Source organism: Takifugu rubripes, chromosome 15, assembly GCF_901000725.2.
Source record: "Takifugu rubripes chromosome 15, fTakRub1.2, whole genome shotgun sequence".
Classification (NCBI taxonomy): Eukaryota; Metazoa; Chordata; class Actinopteri; order Tetraodontiformes; family Tetraodontidae; genus Takifugu; species Takifugu rubripes.
This window is the reverse complement of record NC_042299.1, coordinates 13,550,103-13,576,653: the sequence shown is the minus strand read 5'-3', so window position 1 is coordinate 13,576,653 and position 26,551 is coordinate 13,550,103. Positions and strand designations below refer to the sequence as shown.

Genomic DNA, 26,551 nt, shown 5'->3' with positions numbered 1-26,551 from the left:
TTCTTTGCGTGTTGTCCAATGGCAACAAGCGAGGAAAAAACCAGCCAATCAGCGCAGCTCAGTCTGTGGCCGTCAGCCAATCGGCTTGTAAGGCGGGACTTGCGGTGCTTTTATATCCAGGTCTTGGGGTTCCTTTCCTCTCTATTTCCTGTAGCTGCAGTGAATCGTGAAGTGGGCGAACGTGAGAGCTCGAAATGTCTGGAAGAGGCAAAACCGGAGGAAAGGCCCGCGCCAAGGCCAAGACTCGCAGCTCCCGCGCGGGCCTGCAGTTCCCCGTCGGCCGCGTCCACCGTCTCCTCCGTAAAGGTAACTACGCAGAGCGGGTCGGTGCCGGGGCCCCCGTTTACCTGGCCGCCGTCCTGGAGTATCTGACCGCTGAGATCCTGGAGTTGGCCGGCAACGCCGCCAGAGACAACAAGAAGACCCGTATCATCCCCCGCCATCTCCAGCTGGCTGTGCGCAACGACGAGGAGCTGAACAAGCTGCTCGGCGGCGTGACCATCGCCCAGGGAGGCGTTCTGCCCAACATCCAGGCCGTTCTGCTGCCAAAGAAGACCGGGCAGCCTGCGCCGAGCTCCGGCAAGGCGGGCAAGAAGGCCTCCTCTCAGTCTCAGGAGTATTAGCGTGTCGGCTAATAACATTCCACCACAAAGGCCCTTTTAAGGGCCAACCATGTGTTCCTGAAAGAGCAACTTTATCTGTTTTGTCGTGGGTTCAGGTTTTTGCATCGTTTTATTTATTAAACATGTCGTTTTGTAAACCCTGGCATTCATTCTTTGGAAAAATGTTAAACTAGGCGACGCATATCGATATTAAACATTGCAGGTTGCACTGAAACCGCCACTGTTAATGAGTAGGAAACCCTTATAACTTTACACAAATTAAGCTGCAACACTGACTAGTAGGTCCCCGAAACCTCACTGCTCAGTGTTGTGGCCCCAACACTCTCTAGCCATACAAAACGTATTTAGATTTAATTCTTTTGCACTTTAACCCTGCTTTATACTCCTTGCGGTTGAGGCCTACATGAACACACCAACGGCTCTGAGCCCTCAGCTCCAGGTGTTTCCTCTCACAAGGACATGCACTTCTCAAGCACCATAGTTGCTTCAAATGCAGAAGCTATTTTGGTAGATTCCTTTCAGGGCTTTACAGATGCAAAGTGAAACGAATCTTGCGTTTTGTGTGCAAATGGGGGATAAAGATGCAATTTTGAGTGCATAAAAGATCATTCTTCTAGAACATCAAGTCGGACACAATGCATTTACTGTCCAGGACATGAGGAAAATTCCGTAGAAAACAAATAATGCCGCCTCAGTCGTGTCTGGTCCCTTAAAAAATGGCTTGTGTTCACCCCTCCAGATGCCCAACATGTGTTGGTTTTTCTTTTATTAGAAAACCGAAGCCACCCACGGACATTTTCATTCATTCACACTTTTCAAACAAAAAGTTGGTTCCCTTTCGGTGTCAAATTAATGAGAAGACTCGTCATTCCCAAAGCTGGCCGGTAGAGGGCAGTGTACCCGTGCCTGAAAACCAGGGCAGCCGAACATGTGCGCCTCTCGGACCCTGAAATGAAGACTCATTTCACCCAATGATCACGTTGTTTCCAGTTGCAGATGAAGGTCTCTGACACATTAAAATAAATAAATAAAACATCTGTCACAATGTCACAAGAGTATAATACAAGTTGTTTTGGTATGGGTGTGTTTTCTCCACAGACAATTTAAACTCACACCCTGTCCTTTTCCATTACGGGAGGAGAACATGCAGATATTTCTGTCTGCTGGTGCTGTTTTATTAGTGGCAAAAGCAGCATGACACATTGGGTTTGAACTGAGCCCAGGACAGCCGGAACCAATTACCCGAGCCTTGACAACGTGTCCAACACCAACATCCAGCCTAAAAATTCCAGCTTTGAGTGGGGGAAAAAAATCCTTACTTTTCTCTAGCTGTGATCACTATAATTCTGAGACTTGCACCCTCATAAAAACTACATTTTAAGACTTTGTTATGATAAACCTGATTCAAGTTTTGTGTGCAGCTTCTGTACCAACAGTAGACCCTTAAATGGACTTAAACCACGATTAAGTGAAAGTGATGCAGGGAAGGATTAATAAGTTAATGCTCACATCTCATGAAACTGGTGTATTATTTTTGCCTCTTTTTATGATTAGAACATGTGAGCTTTGTGAAATAGTACACAAGAGATTTTATTTAAAAAAAAAAATCAAAGCTGTCAACACAAATTTATCATGTTTGGATGTGATATTAAATCTTGTTACAGCTGTGTCTCCTTGTCCTGTCTGATATTTCCTTCTTTTTTATTTTTTAATTGTTTTGATGTTAAGCTTTTTTTCTCTCTTTTTTTTCATTACAAAACGTCAGATCCCCACAACAAATGTGACCCCTGAGGATCGCACAGCAGTGCAATCCTGTGAAGATGGGGGGTGGGGGGTGGGGGGGCTGCACCAGACCGGAAAGAGGAGGCAGCAGAGAGAGAGAGAGAGAGAGAGAGAGAGAGATGGGAAAGTTTTCTCCTTCACAGTTTGGAAGATGTTTTTCATCCTTGGATTGACATTCAATCATTCCACAGAAGACAGGTAATTGCTTGTCTGCGTGCATGTGTGTGTGTGTGTGTGTGTGTGTGTGTGTGTGTGTGTGTGTGTGTGTGTGTGTGTGTGTGTGTGACAGAGAGAACTGGTACTTGTAATAACAGCTCGTACTCACTCAATCTGCCCGAGTTTTTGTGCCTTCACCCACTTTTACCGACTTCTGCGTAGAGCGCTCAGTTTAGGTGGAACTGTTGTGTATCGGTGTTCTACGGCGCCCAAAACTCCCTCTGTGTTACGTGAGCGGTTCCCAGACAGGAGACACATGTGTCTGAGCACCATGGAGCTTTCACATCAATTATTTTTTGTTAAGGAGGGCAGATGTTCCTTCAGCACATCTGTTCTGTAGCGTCAGTGGAATATCAGCGGCTTCCTGTTCCTCTTCGCGCTGGTCCTGTTTGGATTCAGATACGGATCCTAGGTTACACGCTGGTTCTCTGTGTTCCCTGCAAGAATGTGTCTGAGAACATCTCTGAGTTGACAGGCGGCGTTCCACAGCAACGTCCTCCTGCCTCATTACGCAATATTCCACCCACAAAAAGCTCCGCTACTAAAAGGGTTACAGCAGAGGTCGCGGCGGTGGCAAAGGTCATGGTTTGGTCTGTTACCCTCCACAGAAGAAGCAGGATTTGTGTGCAGCCTGAGGATAGAACGTTCCCTGTTCACCCACATCCATGAGAGCTGCTGCTCCCATTCTTCAACCTGCCCACTCTCATGGCAGAACATCTCTGCAGAGCTCACACACACACACACACACACACACACACACACACACACACACACACACTGATCTTTCCACCAGACACGACTCTTAAAGTCTGGAAAATAACCTCTGTTGATGGTGAACATTCTTCAAACTGCTGTGTTGCTGCCACATCTGTTCGGATGAGGAACAATGAGAAACTCACGTGTATTTGCCTCCGTTGCGCATTCAACCTAATACATAATTCACATCGAGCTGTTGCGGCTGACCTCCTAAACAACCAGCCAGAAATATTCATCTGAGGAAATATTGCTTTGATAACCTGAAGTCTTTTGTTCTCATATTCCTCATGTTCTTGCGACCATAACGGTTCTCATAATGGGCCATTAAAAGATCACAAATAAGGACATTGGTTCAATTATGGCTGCCTTGGGCTGTACCTTCACATGGCTGAGTGAGCAGGGCAGCTGACCCTGAACACGACCCTTCTCTGCGGACTCTGTAGTCCATCTGCTTACTTACTCTGTTTGTTTGCGCTGTTTCCCTCAGTGACTCATCATCTGTTTGGTTTCCTCCATCTCCTCTCTGGCCTCCGACCATGGGAAAAGCCTTGAGAGATCAATCGTGCGGTCCCTCTTCCCACTCTCTCTGTCTCTGAGCTGGAGCCTTCCTGCGAGAGGCCTTTAGAGATCGCTCACATGCACCCGCTCTAATCACTGGGGTTTGAAACACAATGTATGTATTATTAATTGCATACAGTAAGAGTGGGAGTGATGGACAGCCCTGTTTCCTCCCTCCTTCACGTACATACTTTTCATTTCTTCACACTGGTTTAATAAATACACAGCGCTGGTGAGACCCTGCAGGCCTTAGGATCCAGCCCCCTCAGCCGGTGTGGTCCATCTGATCTTCCAATCACTGGCACGCATCTCCCTCTCTCTCTGAAGAATATCGTATTTTCAGATCAATCATCTATATTGTGGGGGTCTATTCAGCAATAAAAAGCAGAGGGGCTGTCAGCGAGACCGGACATCTTAAAGTCATGTCAAGCACAAGAGCACAGGAAAGTCCTCCTCTGCTGCGAGCCTGGGCTGTAACTCTGCACCGCGCTGGGGAGGAGAAGAAATAGGGAGGAGGGAAATAGCAGAGGAGTGAATGAAAAAAGCCGAGAGCAACACATAAACAACCATGTGGGCACTGCTCCATGGACCGACAACACGTAGACGAGCACATGGATGTAGCAGCCGGCTGGACTCTGTGAAAGGAGACAAACGGTAGGAGCGGCGCTTCCAAACTTTCCCTGATCGATTTTTATAGATCCAGTTACTAAATAACCCTCGTTATTTACCTCGTAGTCAGCTGTGTTTGTGTCTCATGCACAGTTTTCGGTATTCACTCTGCTCTGGGAGAGTTGCAGCCCAGACTATGCGGCTGCTGGGGTCTATTTTCAGAGGCTCGGTGCAGCTCTGAAGGGCAGAACTGCCCCAGTAATGACAGCTTACAGTGGACGAGCCTGCATTTGTCAGCTTTAAAACTGTTCTCCAGGCTGGGTGTGTACGCCTGGTGGGAGCGCCTGTGTGTGTGTGTGTGTGTGTGTGAGTCAGACAGGCACATTACCCTCTGCCCACGCTGCTGCCCAGCTGTGTCTGAGTGCGTGGCTCACACAGGGCCGGCGTTGACAGCCTGAGAGGGGCGAAGGCTCCGCCGTCAGCGCCGGACAGAGGAGACGCTCTGTTCACCGGGTCACACAAGATGCGATTGTTAGAAATGTGTGGTCTCACCCGGTGGTGCCACATCAGACGGAATGCTCAGCACGGGTTCAGCTTAGAGAAAAAAATGGTTTTCATTTCTTTTTTTTTGTTTTTTTAAAGAATTAAAGATGAGTGATGTCAGCCTCAGAGTAACTGGGAGCCATTTAACCCATTTTCTATTTGATGCGATCCCATGTGAGCGAGTGCAGAGTGATGTCATCATTTCCTGTATACACTGATGGAAATATGAAACAAGAAACAAACCAGAACCAGGTTTGAGATTTAATCATACACATTTGATTTGATTAAAAATCCAGCATGTTAAATGTAAGAAACACAAAATCAGGCAGGACTATATCAGCCTATATAGTATAATAATATATATTTATAAAGTTACATAAAAGCAATATTTTGTCTTTATGAATTTGGTTTTTAAACATTGTTGCAACACACTTTTTTTTTTTACTTCATCCAGACCAACCCACTGTAGCAGCTCTATGGGAGCATTACTATTACAAGAAATCTATGCATTTGTCAAAATTCCATCAACTTTCTTCTTGAAAATATTATTTGACATCTTCATTTGCATCATCATCATCACCCAACAGTCATTACCATTACACAGATAGTTTTTATTCCGGTTTTGAGGTGACTGGATGTGTCACACTTAGTGTGACTCACAACTCAGTAGTCAAAAGGAGAGTCATTTAAATTTAGACCAAATACAGATTAGATAACAGGCCGTTGTGTCTCTCCTGGCTTTGCTTTGACTGCTGAGATGATAATAAGCTGTTGCCAAGAGGTGATTGTAAAAACAGAGTGATTCATGCCTCTTTGTGATGTTTGTTAGCCATGCTGGTCCTCCAGGGTCATTGCTTAGCCCTCATCTACTGAGCAGCTGGATGGAATCTTCAGCATCTGTCTGCGGGAGCGTGTCCCCGTCTCTGTTTGCCAGATGAGCCTCTGTGAGTCATCCTCTCACCCCTGATGTGTAAACCACCTGTGGGACACAGTCACACCTTAGGCACCGTGTCTCCTTGATGAGTCTTTCTGTCTCGCTGGGTCTCGGCAGACAATCGCCCAGTATGATGGTTTAGTCACATGGGCTCAGACAAAAAGTAGGCCAGAGGGTTTCTAAGGAAAGTACTGTTCTCATTGTAGTACGACTGTAGTAGCAGCATCGCCGAGCACCCATTCATTCCACACTGAGCTCTCTCTCTCTTTCTCTGTCTGCCTCCCTCTCTCCCTCTATCATTAGGATCTTCATGCCTTAGACAGTTGTGACAGTCCAAACAACATGAAGCAAATGAGCAGGAACAGAGGTGAACCTGGGAGACAGACACACCAGGTCCTACAGGTGAGCAGTGATCTATATTGTTTTAGAGCTGGAGTTCCTTGTTTCTGTATGTTTGAATCATGAAAAGTATAAAATTCTTAAATTCGGAAATTGAAAAAAATTATTATGCGTTATAGATGGTGTCTATAGAAGTGTTTATGTTGAGTCAATGCGCTCAGGTTTTTTGTTATTTCACATCTAATTCTGTTTGGCAGAGCACTCCGTTAGACCTGATTGAGACAGGCAAGTCTTTAAAAGTCCAAGCAGAGCGCCCTCATCTGGTCAGCTTGGGAAGTGGACGACTGAGCACCGCCATCACCTTGCTGCCGCTGCTGGAAGGTAAAATCACGTCCGCGTGTGTCCAAACCTGATCAACAGCTCGAGCACATAATTATTATCACAGTGCTGCAAGACAGAACTAACATACATTTTTGTGAGCCATTTCAACACACAATTTGTCATGATTCATCCTGTGCAGAAGAGGACAAGAGCTACTGAAAAACAATATTTTCAGTGGCTATAATCTCACACCTAACTTCTTCCATGGAGGCTTTGAGTCTGAATTGTAATTGTGATCTAACAAATACAACATTGTTTTATTTAGAAACCATAAAAGATCATTTTACTGTGGACACCTTAGGTTCTTTTTTTAATCAACCAGTGTTGCTCTTATGGTGCCAGAGTTGCAATAACACGTGCCTATAATTTTCTTGTCCTATTTTCTTTTCCTGAGCCCAGACACCACAGAGGAAGTCACCACAAGAGAGCCTGCTATATTTTGTCCTCCTCCCCTACTTATGTGCCATGACATTACAATAAATATACAGCGCGCGCAGCTTTGTGGTTAACCCCTCTCCACTCATACAAACATCGCTGTTTGTTACATTTTATTAAATTTTAGGTGACTATATACATTATAGTTTAGCATATATAGTTTAGCATTCAAGCACGTGCTGGGCTCCGAGGCCTTGACCCATCAACGTGTCGCAACCTGAGACCACCTAAAATAAATATTCTTGGGTCCACGAGGGTCTCCTGTAAGTGACGCTGGGAAAATATTTTCTCTTGTGGCAGGGAGGACAACGCTGGGCAGCGAAGGGACAGACATTCCTCTGCAGGGCCCCGGCGTCGCGGCCCAGCACTGCTACATTGAGAATGACGCGGGCAGCATCACCTTGTACCCGTGTGGAAACCAGTGCTCTGTGGATGGCCTTCCCATCACAAAACCACATCGACTGACTCAAGGTAGAACCAGCCTGCACATCTGTTTAGTGCATCACAGACTGCTCAGTTGACTCTAGATAGACAGAACTGTTCAGCATTATTATAGCTACCTACAATGTTGGTTTTTTTTAGACTTTTTAAAGCCACGAGTTCATAGCGGCTCTCTATTGGCAAATATTAGAATTTCACTATTAGGTTAGTTTGACGAATAAACAGCTGCCTACCAGTCACATTGAACCCTGGGTGGACCTGATTAATATTTTCTTATGCTTTGGCTGAATCCCGCAAGGTTATTTGGTCCAAACACGCATATTAAAAATGTCACTGCTTTTGAGACGGTCCTCTCTGATGTCAGGGGAGCCTCTTCTGTTGTCTGGGCAGCACCTTGATTGCTCCCCCCCCCACCCTCAATTTTAGCAGGAGTCCAGGGCCAAAGTGAGAGTGAGAAGCGTGATGATGGGTGTAATAGTGGGGCTCTTTACAGACATTTGGGCAGACATAAACAGAGCTCTGTAAATAGAAGAACACTGCCTACAGCGTCAGCGTCGTCACACTGTGCATAGTCCACTGACCTTCCAGTAACATGAATACCTGCCATAAAAATGGCATAGCAGCCCCCTCCCTCCCCCAGTCACCCCTCTATGGGATCCAAGTGAGCCGCTACAGCAGAATGTCATTCGCTGATCAGCCAGCGTGTGCGGAGCCAGCAGCTGCTCAACTGGAATAATTCCGGCTGCGCTACATTCAGAGGACGTGCCACGAAATCCTGATTTAAATGACCCGGGACTGGATTCAATCTGCTTAATTTTCATTAGTAGGACAATGTTGCAGCCACGTGGAACTTTGGACTTGAAGGATGAATTCAGTTGAAAACCCTGCGGGTTATCCAGAGCTGGAGACAAAAGCTCAGCGTGTGACTCTCAGGAAACTGGACATACCGGGAATTCTCAACAGCGAATGCAAAGAAAATAATTTTAGCTCACTTGTGATTTTCAGGATAAATGTGAGTTCACTTTATCATGTCAGGAAGAGTCAGCGTATCACAGTTAATGTTAAAGATAACATCTTTTCCACTCTTGCACTTGAGGTTTAAGCAGAAATCTGGGTTGAAATTAAAACCACTGAGATTTAAATGTTAAGTCATAAATAATTGATGATGCCATCATTGATATAGACATTTGTTTTTATTGTTGCTGTTATTTTGGCAGGATGCATGCTGTGTTTTGGCCAGTCTGCCTTTTTCCGGTTCAACCATCCAGAGGAGGCCCTGCGCATGAAGAGCCTGCTGCCTGGACTCAGCAACACAGGAACTCAGCCTTCTGGTAAAAACCCTTCTCCCTTCTGCTTCTCATCTACAGCGCATGAAGATTCAGCTCAGCTTCGAGTGGACATATTTCGGGTATTTCGACTGAATTATTGTCCATTAACCTTGGCCCGATGCAGAAATAGTGTATTCAGGACTAATTATCTGTGGCCTAGATTGTGATCTAATTCATTCATACCTGTTTTTTTCTCTCTCAAGGTCTGACCCTATTGTGATCAGTGGGTTTGTTGTAATCTCTGTTTGTACAGCGAGTGCCAGGATGGCGTTACTCGCCCGGCTCGCTGTGACGTTTTCTCTCTGCTGTCAATGATGTTTTGCAGCCATTCTACTCTGACCTTATTGGTTGGGTTGTACAGGCGCCACGCCCTGCCCAGTGTATGTGGCGTGCTCTTTTCTGAGCGGGCCCTGATTTCATCAGCTCTGAATGAGGTACACGGCGGCACCTTTTTATATTTAGCAGCAGCAGATCCCAGTGGGATTAAGGCACAACTGAGGAGCAAAACATCTCCTCATGCCGGAGAACAGAGGCCTAGAGACCTTTAATGGAGTCACATGGACACTTACAGTGTTGAGCATGTGCGAGTTGCTGAATTTCTGTTTTTAATTGGTGACTGCTGTTTGTCTGACCTCCCACGTGGTAGATGGCAGGACAAAGATAACACAAGACAAATACCTCCCTGTATCTGCTTATGTGTGTTTTTCCAACTGTCCTTTCAAGTGTCTGCTTTCTTTATTCAGCCGGAACGCTCATGCACAAGTGTTTCTATCTCCCTCTGCAGACCCCCACAGCGTCCTGAATGGCAGCCATCAATATTTTCCCAGCAACGGTGACGCAAACAACATAGCAAAGACCCTCCAGGACTCGTTGTGCTCTTCATCTCAGTCTGGTGTACAGACTCTTCATCGGCCTTCTACACCAAATATGCTGAATGGAAAAAACAGCTCTGTGAAGGGGGGTGTTTGTTTTGAAAACACTAGTAGCAATCTAGGCCAGAGTCCCGGCAACAAAACCCCTCCGGTACCTATCAAGGCGGCTCATACAAACCTTAACCCCGTCCCCCTTCCACGGACTGCTGTCTTGGTGGCTCCAAGAGGCACCGGTGGTGGTCTCAGGTCCCAGGAAAGCCCCAAATTTCTCCGGAATGTAAGAAAAGAGGCCACAACAAGCCTCGCAGCACCTTGCAGGGAGTCAGACAGCTCAAGTCACAAGCCCTCTCCTGTCCGATTTTCCTCAACGGCTCCATCAAGCCCTCGAATAAGAGGTCCCTCCCTCCAGAGGAGATCTCCTAGCCCGATGAGAAACCAGCATCTCTCTAATGCAGACGTCCCTCAGAGACTTAGGACCCCTGACATGGCCGGATCCACTAGAGTGCTCCCTCCTCTAAGCCCAAACATATCCGGCAGAGGTAATTCAGGGACCCAAGACTTGATGTCCACCCCGACATCACAGGGCCTGACTCCTAAATCCATCCCCAGGAGTCCCCAGGGTCCACGCAAACACGTTGCTCCTTCCAAAGCAGAAGCCATCAGGCCGCGCTGTGCACAGAGTCCATCAGCTCTGTCTGGGATGGACAAGGAGCCCAGTGCCAGACTGTTGAGGCCTGGCTCAGGTTGCTCCTTCACGCCAGGCGTGGGCTCCCTTCCTGGTTCATCTCCACTTGCGAGCCCCCGGAGCCAGAGAAAGACCCCTTGCATGACCGTAACAGGATCTTCCAGCAAAGACCAGAACTTTGTGAAGCCGTACACGAGGGAGCGAAAAAACAGCATCACCGAGATCACTGACAACGAGGACGATCTGCTGGAATACCATCGTTGGCAGAGGGAGGAGAGGCTGCGAGAGCAGGAAATGGAGAAGCAGGTAGGATGGGTTCACACCTTTCATAAGTTTAGCAATCAGCTGAATTGAGGTGATTTTGATCTTAGATCGCATCAGATGACTTTGTCCTGTTTTTTATAAAGAGGTTGCGCGTATGACCGGAGCAGCTATTGAGTCTGCAGTCGGATACTGTGATTAAATCTCCTGGCACGCAGCCGTCGGCTCATCCCGCTTCTTCGTTACCGGAATGGCTGGGCCCATATGACCCAAGTAACATGGGGTAAACATTCTTCCCGCGGTCTCGAGATCTTAGGCAGAGGGCGGGGCCTGTGATTGCTCAAGACGATACTTATTAAAAGGACAAGCAGCTTACTCATGTGCAACCGGCGACTCTTTTATAGCCATGCTATATCGTGCCATGCATACTTGTTATCCATCCTCGCTCCACCCCACCCCCACCTTTGACAGCTGAGGGAGGGGGGGTCATTCCTGGCCCCCAACATTGACAGACTATTTCAGGAACCAAAATGTTCCTGGTAATGAGTCAGAGAGTCACTGACAGGTTACCTGAGTTTCACTGCTTTGTATACAGGATGTTTACATTGGACACTTTTGCCAAGGTCACTTCACGGCCGTGCGGCAGGAGCTGAGGACTGCAAACACTCAACAGAGACAGCAAATGACATGTGGACTGTTCTAGCGACTTTGACATGTACTGAAATATGTTTTTCGGGTCCAGTAAAAGGTTCAATTGATTCCCTGGTGTCACAACAGTGATAAAGGGCAGATCGGAGAGACAAAAGGAGGATTTCCTGGCAGGGGAATGAGAACTGCACACTTGGCGAATGACTCTCATGCCACACTTGGCACAACCCAGCCTACATAAATGATAGTCCTGTACTTTAATAGCAGAGTTTCTTTCAGCAAAATTAAGGGCAAGAGAGGCGAAGCAGCTGTAATAGAAGGATAATTTTAGCAACGGTTTCACTGGAAAACTGCAGCTCTGGAATTTGAAACGTTGAGGATTTTTGTACACATGTGGCAGATTTAATAAAGCATAGTTTTAAAATGACTGTAACTACATATTACAGCATTTCAGTGAGGTCAATTTTACATTAGCACAGTCAGAAATTATTAAAATGTAATTAATAATTTCAAACAATGATAATATATGTTGAATTTTGGTTTATATGTCTCTCATATATGGCTCTCTAGAAGTAAATTGTTCTTTATATGCACATTAGATTTAACTTCTGTAGATTTAACATGAATCCAAACTGTACGATTTAAGTCAACTAGCCAACAAGTTGATAGTTGAGCTACTTACCCCTGTCTTCCATTCCATTCATTCTTGTTGAGACATTCTGTCAGATGGTGTTTTCATAAACAACTCTGGCAGGTTTTACTGTTTGCTCCTCCTGAGAGACAAACTACAACAGCTTCAGCCGGCCTGCTATCTGGTTACCGTTGCACCAGTGCACGGTCTGAGGGACAGCTGCCCAAACGGGACAATGTCACACAAGGACACACAGAACTGATCTGCAATACGATCTGTGGGGTGTCTCGCTCATCGGGTGTCAAACGTGTCCTCTGCAGGAGCGGCAGAGGCTGGAGTCCATCCTCAGTCTGTGTGCCGAGTATAATCTGGAGGACGGTGCTGGAGAGCTGGCAGAAGCGATGAGGAACGGGCTGCTTGGAGGTTCTACGGCACCCTTCTTGGACACGGGGCGGGGGTTGTCCTTTCATGATGTGGACAATCTACAAAGGTCGACAGAGAACGATGAGGAAACCCAGAGAGAGGAATGCAGCAGCACAGAGAGCACGCATCAAGAGGTAATAAACACGGAGCAGATGTAGAATCCAGTGCTATCTGGGCAGATTTCAGGAGAATTGTTTCTGAATGTGGCCACAGTGTGAGGAGGTGTTGGCCAGTGAGGAGACGGTCTACCTGGAGGGAGAGGACTAGGATCATTGCCAGGGTTGATGACTTGAAGCGCAGAGTCAGTGAACTGGAGCGTCAGCTGCAGGAGACCAGACAGGAGGTCAGCTACACATGCTAGTCAGCCCCATGTAGAGCTCTGCATCAAATCCAGGCTGTCTGGGCTGTAGGTGTGCACCGGACATTTAAGGATGGACTGTATTTTTCTGCAGGCGGAGATGGAGCAGGCCCTGCTGCAGGCAGAGAAGCAAGCAGAGCAGGAGCAGGTGGAGGCTGAAAGCGATACTATCTCCCAGCTGCAGCTCAAACTCAGCCAGTTGGATACAGCCACCCAGAAAGAGAAGCAGAAGGTGGGCACAGACACAGAGACGGGGCTGCTGAGAGCCTCTGCATGTCTGTCGGTGTTTGGATCTCCTTCCTGACCGTAGTCTCAAAACACATTTATGGCTTCTTATACTGCTAGTTATTTGTTAGCGATCTTGGGATACAAGCACAGATCAGCTAGCATGTCCAGTATTTTTCTTTCAAAACTTTCCAACACTCAACTTTCCTGCCAACTTAACCTTCTCCTTCAGTCCTTTAACACCTCTACCTCCTCTGCCTAATAGCTTTAAAGCTTTGCTGCACGAACCCAACTAATCAGAGTTTTTATTTTTGTTGTTTTCTCCCTGGGTTTGGCGTGTGCGTGTGTGTGTGTATGTGTGTGGAATTGGATGCGATTGTGTATGTGTTTCCATGTGTTTTTAGGGGAGGGCTAATGTGTCGGCCGAGCAGAAGGCCCTGGAAAAGCAGAGGAATGAGTACAATGAGCTGAAGAGGCAGTTTGATAAGTGCCCCTTGTCTCTAAGGGAACAGTTACAGGAGCAGCTCAGCAGGGTCAGTGTTCTCACGCAGCCCACTGGCTGGCAACAGTGAGTTACAACATCAAATACTGCAGTGCTGGATGACCTGCAAAAAAAAAAAGAAAAGAAAGTTCCCCGCAGACCTGCAGGCTGCTTTTCCCCTTTCCCTGCTGTCGCAGCTCATTAGCAAAGGTTTACTTTGTCTGGGCTATTTCTGACTAAACTGAGGTTTTAATCTGATCCTTAATCTCTGCTGTTCCCACACTCGGGATGCTTGAAATGTCAAATGCGATTAGTCTCAATTATTAACATGATTAACAGCTTTGCTCTAAGCCTCTGCATGCCTTTCATTGTGAACGCGTTATTTACTGTTAGAGAGCACGGCTGTGTTAAATTGGACTGTGTGGCATTTTAGTTCACTTCAAAAATAAAGGGAACACTTCAAACTCATCCTACATCTTGATGAATAAAATAGTCCATAGTGACAGCTATGCATGTTGACTCAGAGCTGCTGGGTTGAAATCCAGATGGGGAACTGTGGCCGGCACCCTCCATCCACAGGAGGCCAGGCAGAATGAACCCAGGGTCTGCTCCACCAGCATATGCTCTGATTACTGATCTCATCCTGGTACCTAAGAGTCAGGGTGACCCTCCCACATGGAGGTCTGTGCCGCCTCTAAAGAGGCGCCTCCACAGACTGTTACTGACCTACCGGAAACCTGATCATGCAGCAGAACATTCTCCAATCAACATCTCCAAACTCTCTAACATCACACGTGCTCGATGTGAAGATGTCAGGGATCCAACGGAGAATCTGCCAGTTCTGTTTTCTCAGGCTTCATGGCTGTGAGGAGCACCAGACCCCTCATGTCACCCCATGGAGTTGGGTTCTGTTGGTGTTGGTAGACCTGCTGATGGGTTGTTTGCTCCTACACTGTCTCCTGGTATGTCATCAATGCTCTTCCCATTGTTCCAAGAGACGCTGAAAGCCTTCTGGCCATGGGCCCAAATGACAGAACTGCACCACCCAACTATCTTCTGTGGGCTGGAACCCATTATCTGCAACCATCATTGGCACTTTGGACAATCGCTGTCCTGAAGTGTGACTGACTGGGAGTTACACTGGGATGATGATGCGTTCCCTTTATTTTTCTCAACAGTGTATAATGAAGATATTTAAAGCTCCATCTCTAGTTCTGCCTGGCATGGCTACTGAAGACATGAACATGAGCGAGACTGAATCATTCTGTTGATATTTTCCCGAGTATTTTGTCGACATTAAGCCTTTTTAAAGCACCAAATATTGCCAGCGATCTCATTTTCGTGTGCATGTGAATAGAAAACTGAAGCTCTCGAAATTGGGACCAAGCGGTTTGAGGAGCTGGAGTTCTGTCAGCTGGAGGAGGAGAGCAGAATGGAGGAGAAGAAGGAGACTCAGAGCTCACGGCTCCTCCAGGAGCAGGCTGAGTACCACTGCAGACTGGCTCAGAGGAAGGTCAGGAATGTGTTTGTAGCACAAATAAAAATGCGTGTAAATTTGGACTCTACAGGGTGGAATATTTTTTCTAAGTCGGGTTTTGGGTGCGATTGTCAACATTGGTTGACGCCAACACGAGGTTTTACGTCATTATGTTTCACAGGAGAAGATGTTCGCGCTGGAGGCTCAGGTGAAGCAGCTCGGCTTCCAGGCCGCTCAGGACTGCGAGAGGTTGACCAAAGACAAAACGCTGACTCTGCAGCTGTTGCACAAGGTCGGTGAGCCAGAAGATGCCCGTGAGGATGCAGGGTGCACCGGAAATGGGAACCTTACCTCCACAATATGTTTTTAGGAACAAGAAAGGCTGTACAGTCTGGAGAGCAGGTACCAGGCTTTCACAGGAGGGCGGAGCTTCTTACAGCCCAACAGCAGCATCCAGGAGGTGAGCAGGACACGTCGACTTACAACCCAAGGAAATGTTCTTCCTCCCAGCTTCTGTAACTTAGCTGAACTTTTAACAGGAATTTCTCCACATCAGTGAACCTGAGCTTGTTTGTATGGACGGTCCTCCTCATAGTCCCTGTCCCTCCTCTACCTCCTTCTCCTCCTCCTCTCACATGCCCTCCCCTGAACTCTATCCTGTTAGGCTTCAAGAGGTAAAGCTCAACAACATCCTCTTTGTACCTAATTATAACAGTCCTACATATCTGTGCTGCAGTTCCTGCTCCCTTTATGAAACGAGGCTTGAATTAAACACGTTGCTGACAAGAAAAACAGGACGCATGCCTGTAAACCAAGGTCATTGTGACTTCAGTACGTAACCAAAAATAACGAGAAACTTTCAGTACGTTCAGACGTGAGCTGCCACTATTTAACAGCTGCAACAGCTGCTGCAAAGCTACTTTGCAAATCAATATACAGTAGAGATAAAGAGCTAATTCTGCAGTGGCCTCGTCTGTCTGGATGACTTGTGTTGCCCTCCTCGGACTCCTCCTTCATGCAGGAATACCTCAGGCTCTCCGATGTGTATAAGATGTATGGAAATGCTGCTGTGCCTGCTCGCTCTTCCTCCCCGGCTGCTCTCCACTGCCTCTCTTTCACTGTCACTCCGGCTCTGCCATGCGAGGTACAAACTCTCCTGTTCTCTGACACTGTACACGTCACTTCCCCTGACAGCTTCCTGATGTTCTTTCTGTAAATGTGTGTATTGTTTCTGATATGAAGGAGTACATCACAGTCAGTCAATTGAGCCATATCTTTGGGATGCAAAGACTTCCCCCCTCCTCTTCCTCTTCTATTCCATCATTCCAACTCACCTCTTCTGAAACCAACTTTTTGTGCCACTCAGCTCCGTGTGGCCCTTCCTCCCTCCTCTCTGCACAGGTTGGCTGTAGTTGCCTTTATTATCACATTTTATTAACTCACTTATTTCCAAGGCAGCAATCTGGCTTTGATAGTTTCTATCTGTGTGCTTGGCGCTGTGATCCCTGATGCTGATGCTGCTCTCCTATACTGCTGCTGGATGCTTCCCTTCACCTCAGAGTCAGCCTGAGCTGCGCAGGAATGCACTGCCACCTCTTAACCTGGAGCGCTGGTACCAGGACATCATGGCTGCAGGAGAGCCTCAGTCATGTCCTCCACCGCTGCCTGCAAAGTCTTTTTCCTCTCGCAGACAGGTGCAGGTAAATTCGCCGCTCTTCCCTACTTGGACAGCCAAACGCAGAAATGTATCTAAGGTTTATGGGCACAGAGTGAGGACAGATGAAGGGAGGGGTTGGTGAGTAAAATAGCATCCCCCTCTGTTTTTCTTAGCTGCTGAAGTCCAAATCGGATGGTGAGGTTGGACAATCTGCTTCATGTGGCGCTGCAGCACTGCCTCAGTCCAGCAGTGCTCATGAGAAAAGTACATCCAACAAGGTCTGACATTCATTCGGTCATTCGGTCATTCATTCGGTCATTAATCCATCGGTTCATTATTCATTCATTATGTGCAGGGGTTGCAGTTGGTGCTGAGAGACATGTCTCACCCATCCGATATAGACTCTAGGAGGCAGCTTTCCCACCAGAACACGGGTAATTTAAATTCATTTAATTGAAAATATGTTTTGTTCTTTCGTTATTTTATTTTTGGAACAATGTTTAAGCCTCTGGAACGCAGCCAGGCCGCTGTAGTGTAGTAATTCTATCCGTAGGGGGCACTGTGAGCCTTTGACAGCCACTTCTGCTGCGCAGGTCTGTCTCCCACGGTGCATCACTCCATCCTGCATCACCAGTCGCCACCGAGTGGAGGCCAGGCATACGACACCCTGAGTCTGGAGAGCTCAGACAGCATGGAGACCAGCGTCTCCACTGGCAACTCCGCCTGCACCCCAGAAAGGTGAGAGACTGTCTCTGTTTCCATAGGAACACTCCAGTCTGCCCTGTCTCCCTCTCAGAAGAGGGGTCAAGGAGCTGAGTGAAAGAAACCTTTCTCTGCCTCTGCCCTAAGTGTGTGTGTTTCCCCGGCATGTTGAATTTTCCCGTGACACACTCCTCTGCTCTGGGTGCTGCAGTGCCTGCGGGTCAGAGGTCCACAGGATCGAGGAGATGGAGAAGATGCTGAAGGAGGCTCAGCAGGAGAAGGCCAGGCTGATGGAGAACAGAGTGAGTTCTCCCTCAACCCTGGACATCGAATCATCACCAGTTAGCCAGTTATCAGTCGGTTTAACTGATGGATCCATAAAGGATCACAGAATCTGATGGTTTCATCACTCATCGATGCTATAATGCTCAATAAATCTTGGTCTTGTGACATAAACTGAACTGAAGTGAAGCCTTCTATTCCAGATATATCAATGATTTTTGAGTTCATTTTAAACATTTTCATTCTAATGATGATCAGATTATCAGGTGGACGTTATTTTGCTCAGGTTTGGCTCCATTTCAGACACAAAGGTTCTACTTTTACGTACCTGCAGACAGAGAGTAACCGAGTCAAACCCGTGTCGCGTCTCTGTGGTGTTTCTAACTTTCTGGAGCCTTCAGTCAGTGTGAAGAGTGGTGAAATGGAGTTGGAAGTAGAGTTTGTTTACCTTTAGTGCTCCTCCAACATGTTGAAACAAAGCAGACACGAACGTAAGTGTCTGAAAGCTGCAAAAGATCATTTTACATCAGCAAAGCTTTTACACACACACTTGAGGGATAGATTTTACAAAACCCTGCATTGGGACTTTTATTCTCATGTGCCTCCTCTGACAGTTGTTCACTTTGTATTGCAATATTTGCCTAAAATTTACATACTGTCCCCATCTCAGTTTCCCCCTCCACCACCACCATGTTGTTTTTTACCCCCTCTCTTCTCTCCATCTGTTCCTCTGTCTCCTCTCTCGAACCTCCCAGGAGAGGGAGGCGCAGGCTCGGCGGCAGATGTTGGAGGAGGAGCGGAGGAGGCGAGAGGAGGCCGAGAGGAGGCTCCAGGATGAGACGGCCCACAGGCAGAGGCTGGTGGAGGAGGAGGTGAAGATGAGAGAGAAGCACTTCTCCCAGGTCAGTGGAGCAGCGGGAGGAGACGGGAGGGAGGGAGGGAGGGGGAAGGTGACGGGAGACGTGGGGATGGGGATTAGAGACGAGACACTAAAGGAAAGGCTGGGTGTACGGGAAGATCAAAGATTGTGAGGGGAATGTAAAAAAGAGAAAGGGGAGCGGGATGGGTGTGGGGGGCAAAAAATAGCATCTTTGCATAATGAAATCTCTAACGTTGACCGACTGGATATAATTAGAACTGCAAATAAACAAATGCGCTCAAATAATCAAACGCAGATGCACCTTGCTCCACATTTCTAAGACAAAGGCCGGCCTTTTTCCCCACTACAATCAATAATGCTCCCAAGTGTTTTGTTGCAAAGCACTAACTGGGTTTAGCATCTTTTAGTAATTACTTTGCATCGTTTTCGCACTTTGATCAGATTATGTGTAATGGATTCTCAGCTGCCCCAGCTGTTACACATGTCCACTGCTAACAGGCTAAGTTAGCATCTAGCTGATGAGTGCTTGGAAGCAAAATACACAAAACAGAGCAAATACGCTTAATTCCTCATTCAGTTGGACAAGTATGCAGCTGGTTTTCATGGCTTGTTCTTGTTCACATGTGTGGCCTAAATAGTGAAACACACTTTAGAAACCTCCTTCTCTCTTCACAGGCCCGACCGATGACGCGATATCTGCCAAACCGGAAGCAGGAGTTCGACCTGCGCGCCCACGTGGAGTCCTCGGGCCACAGCATCGACACCTGCCCCTTCGTCATCCTCACGGAGAAGATGTGCAAGGGTCACCTGGTGAAGATGGGCGGCAAAATCAAATCGTGGAAGAAGCGCTGGTTTGTTTTTGACCGTCTCAAGCGGAACTTCTCTTATTACGTAGGTGAGAATGCGCCGCTCTCGTCTGTTTGCCTGTCTGAACACCCCCACAATGGACTTTTTCCAGGCCTCAGAGTTAAATCTGCTCAGTCTTCATTGCCAGCCCCGGACTGGCAGTACCTATGTTCACATTTTTGACTTCAGTGTCAGGCTTATTGAAGAACACTTTCATATAAAGCGAGAAAAAGAGCTGGATAAGCTCCTGTGAAGCTGGCCCCCACCTGATTTATTCAGTTTCCCCCACAGCGGTGCTCTGCGTGCGCTCTTCTCCATCTATGAGATGTTTTTCAATAAAAATCTGAGTTCTGTCCCAGCCAGTGTTGATTCACTTGGATCCAAACACTAATTAAAGCTACACGAAGTGGAATTTTCCTGCCGTTTTCCTGCGTTCTGAAGCCAAAGTCAGTGTTTCATTCCCATCTATCAGACTGTCCCCTGAATCTGTAACCAGAATCCTGAATCATTCACGTGTGTGTGTTTGAGACATTATTTAACAATCAGGTTCAAAGTAGAATTTGGGGATATTTTCATTATTCCTGCCGCTGTTCTCTTTGCTCCCCTCGCTCCCACTCGTCTAGCCTTTTCACCCTCTTACTCCTGACGAAGATGATGGCGATGATGGTGATGAAATAAGATGCAAGACTTTCTCTGGATGTGTTTTTCTCAGGGAGGAGGCTAGCTCCTGGCTTGTTCGTGACTAATAAAACGAAACTTACATTTCAAAAACATTTATCTCATTACTAAGCACATTTGACTTATAGGAAAGGGGAAGCGGGAGAAAGTGTCAGGCTGACTTCAAAAGACGGTCTCTAATTGTTGCTGGATGTTTGTTTCTTGGCTCATAAAAGAGCCGAAAAGTTTAATCTAACAAGACCAGAACCCAGGAACTCTTTAAGCGGGATGGATTTGGGAAGATCTCAGATGTGAGAAAGGGAGGTTTGAGCTCCAGACTGGGGGAACGAGCTTCAGCAGCATTCTACACATTCAGGGAGGAACGGAGAGATTGATGGTCCGAAGGTCCGACCTGCTGGAGGGGGAGTGGTAGAGGATCCGATACACCAAAGAGACGCACTTGTTTTGAAGCTCGCGAAATGTGAGCCTCGCCGGCAGGAACCCTGCGTAGGAACCACAGAGAGAAAGTTTCAGTGAGGAAAACAAGTCAGATTAATGGGCTGGTAAAGTCTCCAGGCATGGCTGGAAATAGACTTTTAATTAACTTTTACATCAACGCAGCGCTGCTCATACCTATTCATGTGTCGTTAGGAGAGAATTTTTAAAAAGTTTAAACACCTTTCTCCTTGATTTGGTTTCTGGTTTCTCTATTTTTGACTCACTTTTATTTATAGAGAGAAATATATACATTTGTGTCTGAAAACTCAATTAAATCACACATTAAGTCTTATCATTATCTGTCCTTTATTGTCTGCAATTATTCTCTCACCAGGGTTGAGGAAAAAGACAAAAAGAAATTGATAAATATGCAAAACATCTCCTGGTATTTGACAAAAGTGCTGCAAAAATTGATGATTGCACTTAACAGGCAGATATTTAATGATGACTTTATAATAGTCATATTAATATAATATATAAAAAAATATCGTCCTGGTCATTTATTTGTAATTGTTTATTGAGCTTTTTTGTGAGGAGAGGGACTAAACGTGGTGACAGCAACATTAAACGTCAGTTTTTACTTGCTAATTTCGAGGCTTTTATTAAGAAATGTGCAGATTATTTGTCACCTCTATTTCAGAGCAAAGCAGTTCAAATGTGACTGACAGACATGAGGCCAGAAATAATACTGAGACAATAACGTGACAGCTTTTATTCATTTGTATAATTTGACATGGAAGGTTTTCCGCGACGCTGGTCGATGGTTCCGCCGGCTGTCGGAGCTGACAGAGGTCTTGCATCAGTGTGAGACATAATGTTTACGTGTCTTAATGTGTTTTTTTCCCCCTCCACCTCTCAGACAAGCATGAAACCAAGCTGAAAGGACTCATTTACTTCCAGGCGATTGAAGAGGTTTATTATGACCATCTGCGCAGCGCCACCAAGGTATTTTATTTTAAATAGAACACAGAACGTTCTCTGAAAAATGAGAATTTTTGGCTGAGAAATTTTGACATGAATTAGAAATTCAGTAAACTAAAACCTTACAAAACGCTTAACTCTAAATGTTCTCATTGATGTTTGAACTTTAGTGGATGCTCTGTGTTTTAAAAAACCAAAATATATTTTACAAAATTATCCTTCAAGCTCACCAAAGCTAAAATGCTGCTTCCAGACAAAAAGCAACATCAGCAACAACAGCTGTTTGTCATCCTGGTGTCTGATTCTCCGCCTGTTCCTCCAGAGCCCAAACCCTTCTCTGACCTTCTGCGTGAAGACCCACGACCGTCTCTACTACATGGTGGCCCCCTCCCCCGAGGCCATGAGGATCTGGATGGATGTCATAGTGACGGGCGCCGAGGGCTACACGCAGTTCCTGAGCTGAGGGACCAGCGGGTCTGGAGGGCCACGGTTCCAGAGCTGGAGCTCGGTCGGATGTTTGAGGAGACGGGAGCCCGACGCCTTCAGGCAAATGAGGGCTTCATAACAGCAGAGGTGCCTTTATAAATAAGACTTTCTCTAAAATGGATCTGAGGGAACTTCACTAACTCAAATACATTCTGTTAAAAGACCAGAATATCATAACCGCAATCTCATTTTGGAGGAATCAGCATTCATTTATTTTACATAAACTGAAACTGTAAACACTCATGCATGAATTTTGAGTTCAACTTGAGTCTTTTTAATACATTTGTACTTTGATGTAAACGTTTATCAGGTGAGGATGAATTATTTCTCAAAAATGCTCCTGAGACCTTTATTGTTTTTTCCAGATTTTTACATGAGTTTAATTCAACAGTATATCATCCTAAATCTAGGATTTATGTGTTTTCACATCATTTTAGTGAAGAAAACGTAACATTTTAACAAAGATATAAGTTATAGCCTCATAGTGATATTGTAAAAATCCAAATTCATTGTATCTCTAATAAATAAATATATATGACAATGTAGCTACGTGTTTGTTTGTCTGTTAAACTACTTTTATGTTAACTAATTGGCTAATCTGATGACATGCTGTTACAAACCAGCTCCTTGCCTCCTTAATTACTGTTTCTGAAAAACAGGTTGTTAATTACCAACTTGCTTTAAGTGATCCTCGACTGCCCTAATGAGATCCTTGAACTACTGTTTAAACAAAATCAAATAATAGGTATTTCCTTTAAGACGCTCCTCTGTTTACATAAAAACAGTCAGATCACTTAACTGGTTAATTGGCTTGTTGTTTGTAGTTAGCAGGACATGACTGCATGTGTAGTTGTGGTGATTAATTAGGTTCACCCTGCGTGAGGTGGGCTGTAAAAACAAACATGGCATGAAATTAGATGCAACTTTACATGTATGATTCAATATCGAGAAATTTGCACGTCTGTTTGGAAAAAAAACCACGCTGAGAATCCAGGAAATATATTTCTATCATTGCTCCAACTGATGAAAGAGAGGAACGCGTGCAGGTAATGCACGTCAGGGCTGCGTGATTGATTGACTGATTGGCCCGATCAGTGGGATATTAGTTTGGAACCCTGGTGTTCCTGAGTGTCTGCGGGTGCCGCAGCAGCTGAATGATAAACAGATCTCAGAGAGCAGTGGGCTCATTACCGGGGCGATGAACATGACTGACACCCAGTCTCATTGTTGCTGAAATATTAATGAGCCACGGGTGATTTTCACATGCACAGATTAGCCATTCAGTCAGAGGTTGAGAGCGCAAATAAGACATTCAAGCTGTGACTTAATACAGCGCTTGCCTATATTTTGTCAATACTAATGGGGGAAATGAACGTCAGAAAGAAGCCTGATAAAATGGAGACGTCGGCAGCTGAGAGGGCATCACCTGTCAGAGATGTGCACGTCCTTCACAAACCTGCAGCCTATATCAAGCATGCGAGTCCAGGAAAGGTTTCATGATTTAGAACACACACACACACACACACACACACACACACACACACACACACACACACACACACACACACACATGCCAGATAAAAGGAGTCTTCGTTAACATGTCATATTAGCACTGAAAGTTCTCCTTTTGATGTTTACCACTTCTACTTATTCCTCTTTGGAGGAAATCCGATGTGACAGTCATTAATTCAATCTCGGGAACACAATAAGTACACATCATTAAAGTACAACACAGGGATTCTGTGGCACAACAGTGGAGCACAACAATAGAATCTGAAAAAAACATCCAGAGGGGAAAAGAAAAGCACCAGAGACGTGACTAGCACAGGGGCACCCCAGTGTTCACCAATATTCCTGTTTGAAGTGCGATCTGAGCGTCAATATCATGGAGAATGTGTGTGTGGAAAAGTACAAAACGGAGTGTGTGATATGACGTGAAAGGAACCAGATGAGTGTGCTCGAGCTTCACCTCCGATGACCACAGAGTGTGACAGACGTGAAGCCTCTGGAGCCTAAAACAGAGTTTTCTAGTGCAGGGGAAAATGCAGAGTGTCTGCAGAGGACAACAGGGAACCTTTGGGACTCGGTAAATGCTTAAAAGAAAAAGCGATTCACGACAACAAAGTTTGACGATGCGTGAAGTGATCTCCAGAAACGTGGAGGACAAACACAGATGCTCTAATTCACCACCGAGTCCTTGAGGAGGCATAAATAAACATAAACCTGCGACTGTTTCAGATCTGTCATGCTAAATTAAGTTTGCTGTGAGTAGATTCAGGAATTAAAATTCAATCACCCCTGTCGCTGCCTCTCAGACTCTATTATCTGTTCTCATCCCAGACAAACAGACTCAGGAAAAGGTCCCTCCGAGTGGCACCCATTCACAAGTTTGAACCAAACTCCCTGTTTCTAACGTATGTGCAAAGAGGGGCAAAAGTTGAGGACAATAAATTCTGAGAGAGATGATGATGAAACGATGGTGTAAGTCCTACTCACATGCCACACGTGCACTTGGCATGCAGCATCCATTTCCGACTTCAGAAATATTCAGACAATGAATGGTTGGACAGGCTCGCCTAAACGTCTCAATTAAACTCAGCTGGGTCCTGGACTGGCGATACCGGACTGGGACATTTTTGGTTTTGCCTGGATGACGACACAGAGATGGGCCGAGCTGAAGGAATCCTGGGGTGAAATGTGCACATTTAAAGTCTTTTCCAAAATAATGACAATGGAAATTGCATTTGATGGTGGAGGCAGCGGAGAGATGCTGTCATGAACTCTCATGATGCACAAACAGGAAGTTCTCAGAGGACCAATTAACACTGACAGACAGAGCAGTCAGCTTTTTCCTGGGAGACCCTCCAACTTCACCAGTTACTATCTCAATCTGGTCCCCATTACAACTACATTTATCTGGATTGCATCAGGTTGCCTTTCTACAAATTTCTGCACTTGTGAATGCATCGGCTCAGCGGGCATTTTTCTGAACTGCCCCCTGTCCCGATAAATAACTCAGATTAACACAGGTTAAATGAATGAATCCTAAATAAATAAAACTTGTCTTCTGGAATACATCAAGTGAGACCACAGCTAAATGTGGATGGAGCTGTACCAGTCGATCCTGGCTGAGATGCCACTCATTGGACAAAAGTGTCCCCAGTGATGTTCCAATTTAGCAGAAATTTAGCAAATCAAATCGAAAGAATGCACAAGAGATGGTGCATAAATAGAGGTGAACAGGTAAATAAAGTGAAAACAGAGGACAGATTGAGGGAGAGAGAGAGAGAGAGAGAGAGAGAGAGAGAGAGAGAGAGAGAGCGAGAGATGCAAATCCCATGGCAACAGCAACCTGAAAACAAGTCGAAAATAGGGGGCAGTGTCCGCTATTACTATAGCAACAGAAGAACAGCACCGTTTGCTCGGTGTTGAGATTTGCTGAAAGGAGAGAAAACAAAGATTTGTTTCTCCGATAATTGCTATCGGCAGTCTTCACAAGTAACTGAATTTCCTCCTGTCAGACGTGTCTCTCGCAATTAGGAGGTTTGATAAAAGTTCCGAATGTATATCAATATTAAAGTCGACATCGGGAGCTGAATAATGCAGCACATCAACGTCTGATAGGATGCACAAACAATAACTACTGATTAAATATTATTGGCATGGAAGTGAATATCTGACTTAGACTGTCTTAGCTCTATATATGTTGACAGAACGTTTTAGACCCGTTGTATCGACCAGATTAAAAACAAAAAAACTCCAACTGCTACAGTCTCTGAAGCTTTTATTTCCAGTTGGCGAGCGGAGCTTTCCCGTGGATGTTTTTAAATTGCCAGCACCGTTATCCACGCCCGGTTTGTTTACTTGAACATGTGCTCTCGCTGCACTGCAGGAGGAGAAGAGCAGGCTGATTTGCCCTGCCTACTGTCGACCAATCACATTTCACATGTGGCCAATTCCAACCAATGGCGGAGGCGCAGCCTGAGCGCAGGCAGCCAATCAGGGCGAGCGCGGACTACTGATGCAACGGAGATGCAACAGACTCTCCAAAACAACAAAGTGAGCAATTAATCAAATAGTTCCCGCTACGTAACAGCAATATGCTATACGTTAAGGTAAAGGTTCACGTCTGCAGGCCCGCTGCTATACATTTCAGAGGCGTGACAGCGTAATTCGAGCGTTTTATTCCATTTTCATCGTCTTTAGGAACAACAAGGTGTTGACTTTTAAGCTGCATTACTTGCTTTTATTAGTCCAAACACAACCTGGCTTTTCCTCCCTTTAACTGCAGTTATAACATCGATGCGTAAAGATTAGCAACAATTAGCAAGTGCCATCTTTTTGAGCTTTTCTTTTTTTTTAATGGTTTTTACGTCGTGCCCCAAACGAGGAACGTTTACTCCAATGAATAAAATGGAAATTACAATTCAGTATTAACGTCTCACAACCCACACCATTAAATAAGAGCACTTTTAAAGTAATTTTTCCTCATAAATGGCTCGGCCCAGCAGGCAGTGTGTGGGACGTCCTTCGCTGAGAGGCGGAGGGGGGGGGGGGGGGGGGGGGGGGGGGGCGGGCGGAGGGATCCACACTCAGCAGGCTTGGTGACGCAATTG

The 26,551-nt window shown here is 45.9% G+C and overlaps 2 protein-coding genes and 1 long non-coding RNA gene across 11 annotated transcripts; 2 read left to right on the top strand and 1 right to left on the bottom strand.

Annotated features, from left to right (window-relative positions):
• Window positions 1–119: 119 nt before the first annotated feature.
• h2ax (H2A.X variant histone) lies at window positions 120–760 on the top strand. The gene has a single exon (XM_003971139.3). It carries the CDS (start codon window positions 195–197, stop codon window positions 621–623), a length of 429 nt encoding a protein of 142 aa, XP_003971188.1. The 5' UTR covers window positions 120–194; the 3' UTR covers window positions 624–760.
• Window positions 761–2,503: 1,743 nt separating this feature from the next.
• On the top strand, window positions 2,504–22,480 carry phldb1a (pleckstrin homology-like domain, family B, member 1a). Of its 9 annotated transcripts, XM_029848744.1 has the most exons (19): window positions 12,586–12,599; window positions 12,679–12,808; window positions 12,918–13,055; window positions 13,453–13,581; window positions 14,887–15,042; window positions 15,188–15,298; window positions 15,377–15,466; window positions 15,546–15,680; window positions 16,028–16,150; window positions 16,249–16,407; window positions 16,566–16,706; window positions 16,837–16,941; window positions 17,019–17,097; window positions 17,257–17,401; window positions 17,577–17,667; window positions 18,403–18,549; window positions 19,203–19,422; window positions 21,388–21,473; window positions 21,772–22,480. In XM_029848744.1, the coding sequence occupies exons 3-19, from the start codon at window positions 12,924–12,926 to the stop codon at window positions 21,910–21,912; spliced, it is 2,190 nt and encodes a 729-aa protein (XP_029704604.1). In that variant the 5' UTR covers window positions 12,586–12,599; window positions 12,679–12,808; window positions 12,918–12,923; the 3' UTR covers window positions 21,913–22,480. The 9 variants fall into 9 exon arrangements, 5 of the variants coding, with proteins under 5 accessions (XP_029704604.1, XP_029704601.1, XP_029704603.1 ...); XM_029848741.1 differs by lacking the exons at window positions 12,586–12,599; window positions 15,546–15,680 and having other exon boundaries at window positions 12,804–12,808; XM_029848742.1 differs by lacking the exons at window positions 12,586–12,599; window positions 12,679–12,808; window positions 12,918–13,055 and having other exon boundaries at window positions 13,487–13,616.
• On the bottom strand, window positions 5,335–12,355 carry LOC115252758 (uncharacterized). The gene is made up of 2 exons (XR_003891057.1): window positions 12,094–12,355; window positions 5,335–6,066 (listed from the first exon to the last, which is right to left on the bottom strand). It is a non-coding gene; the product is annotated as an uncharacterized lncRNA (long non-coding RNA).
• Window positions 22,481–26,551: the final 4,071 nt, after the last annotated feature.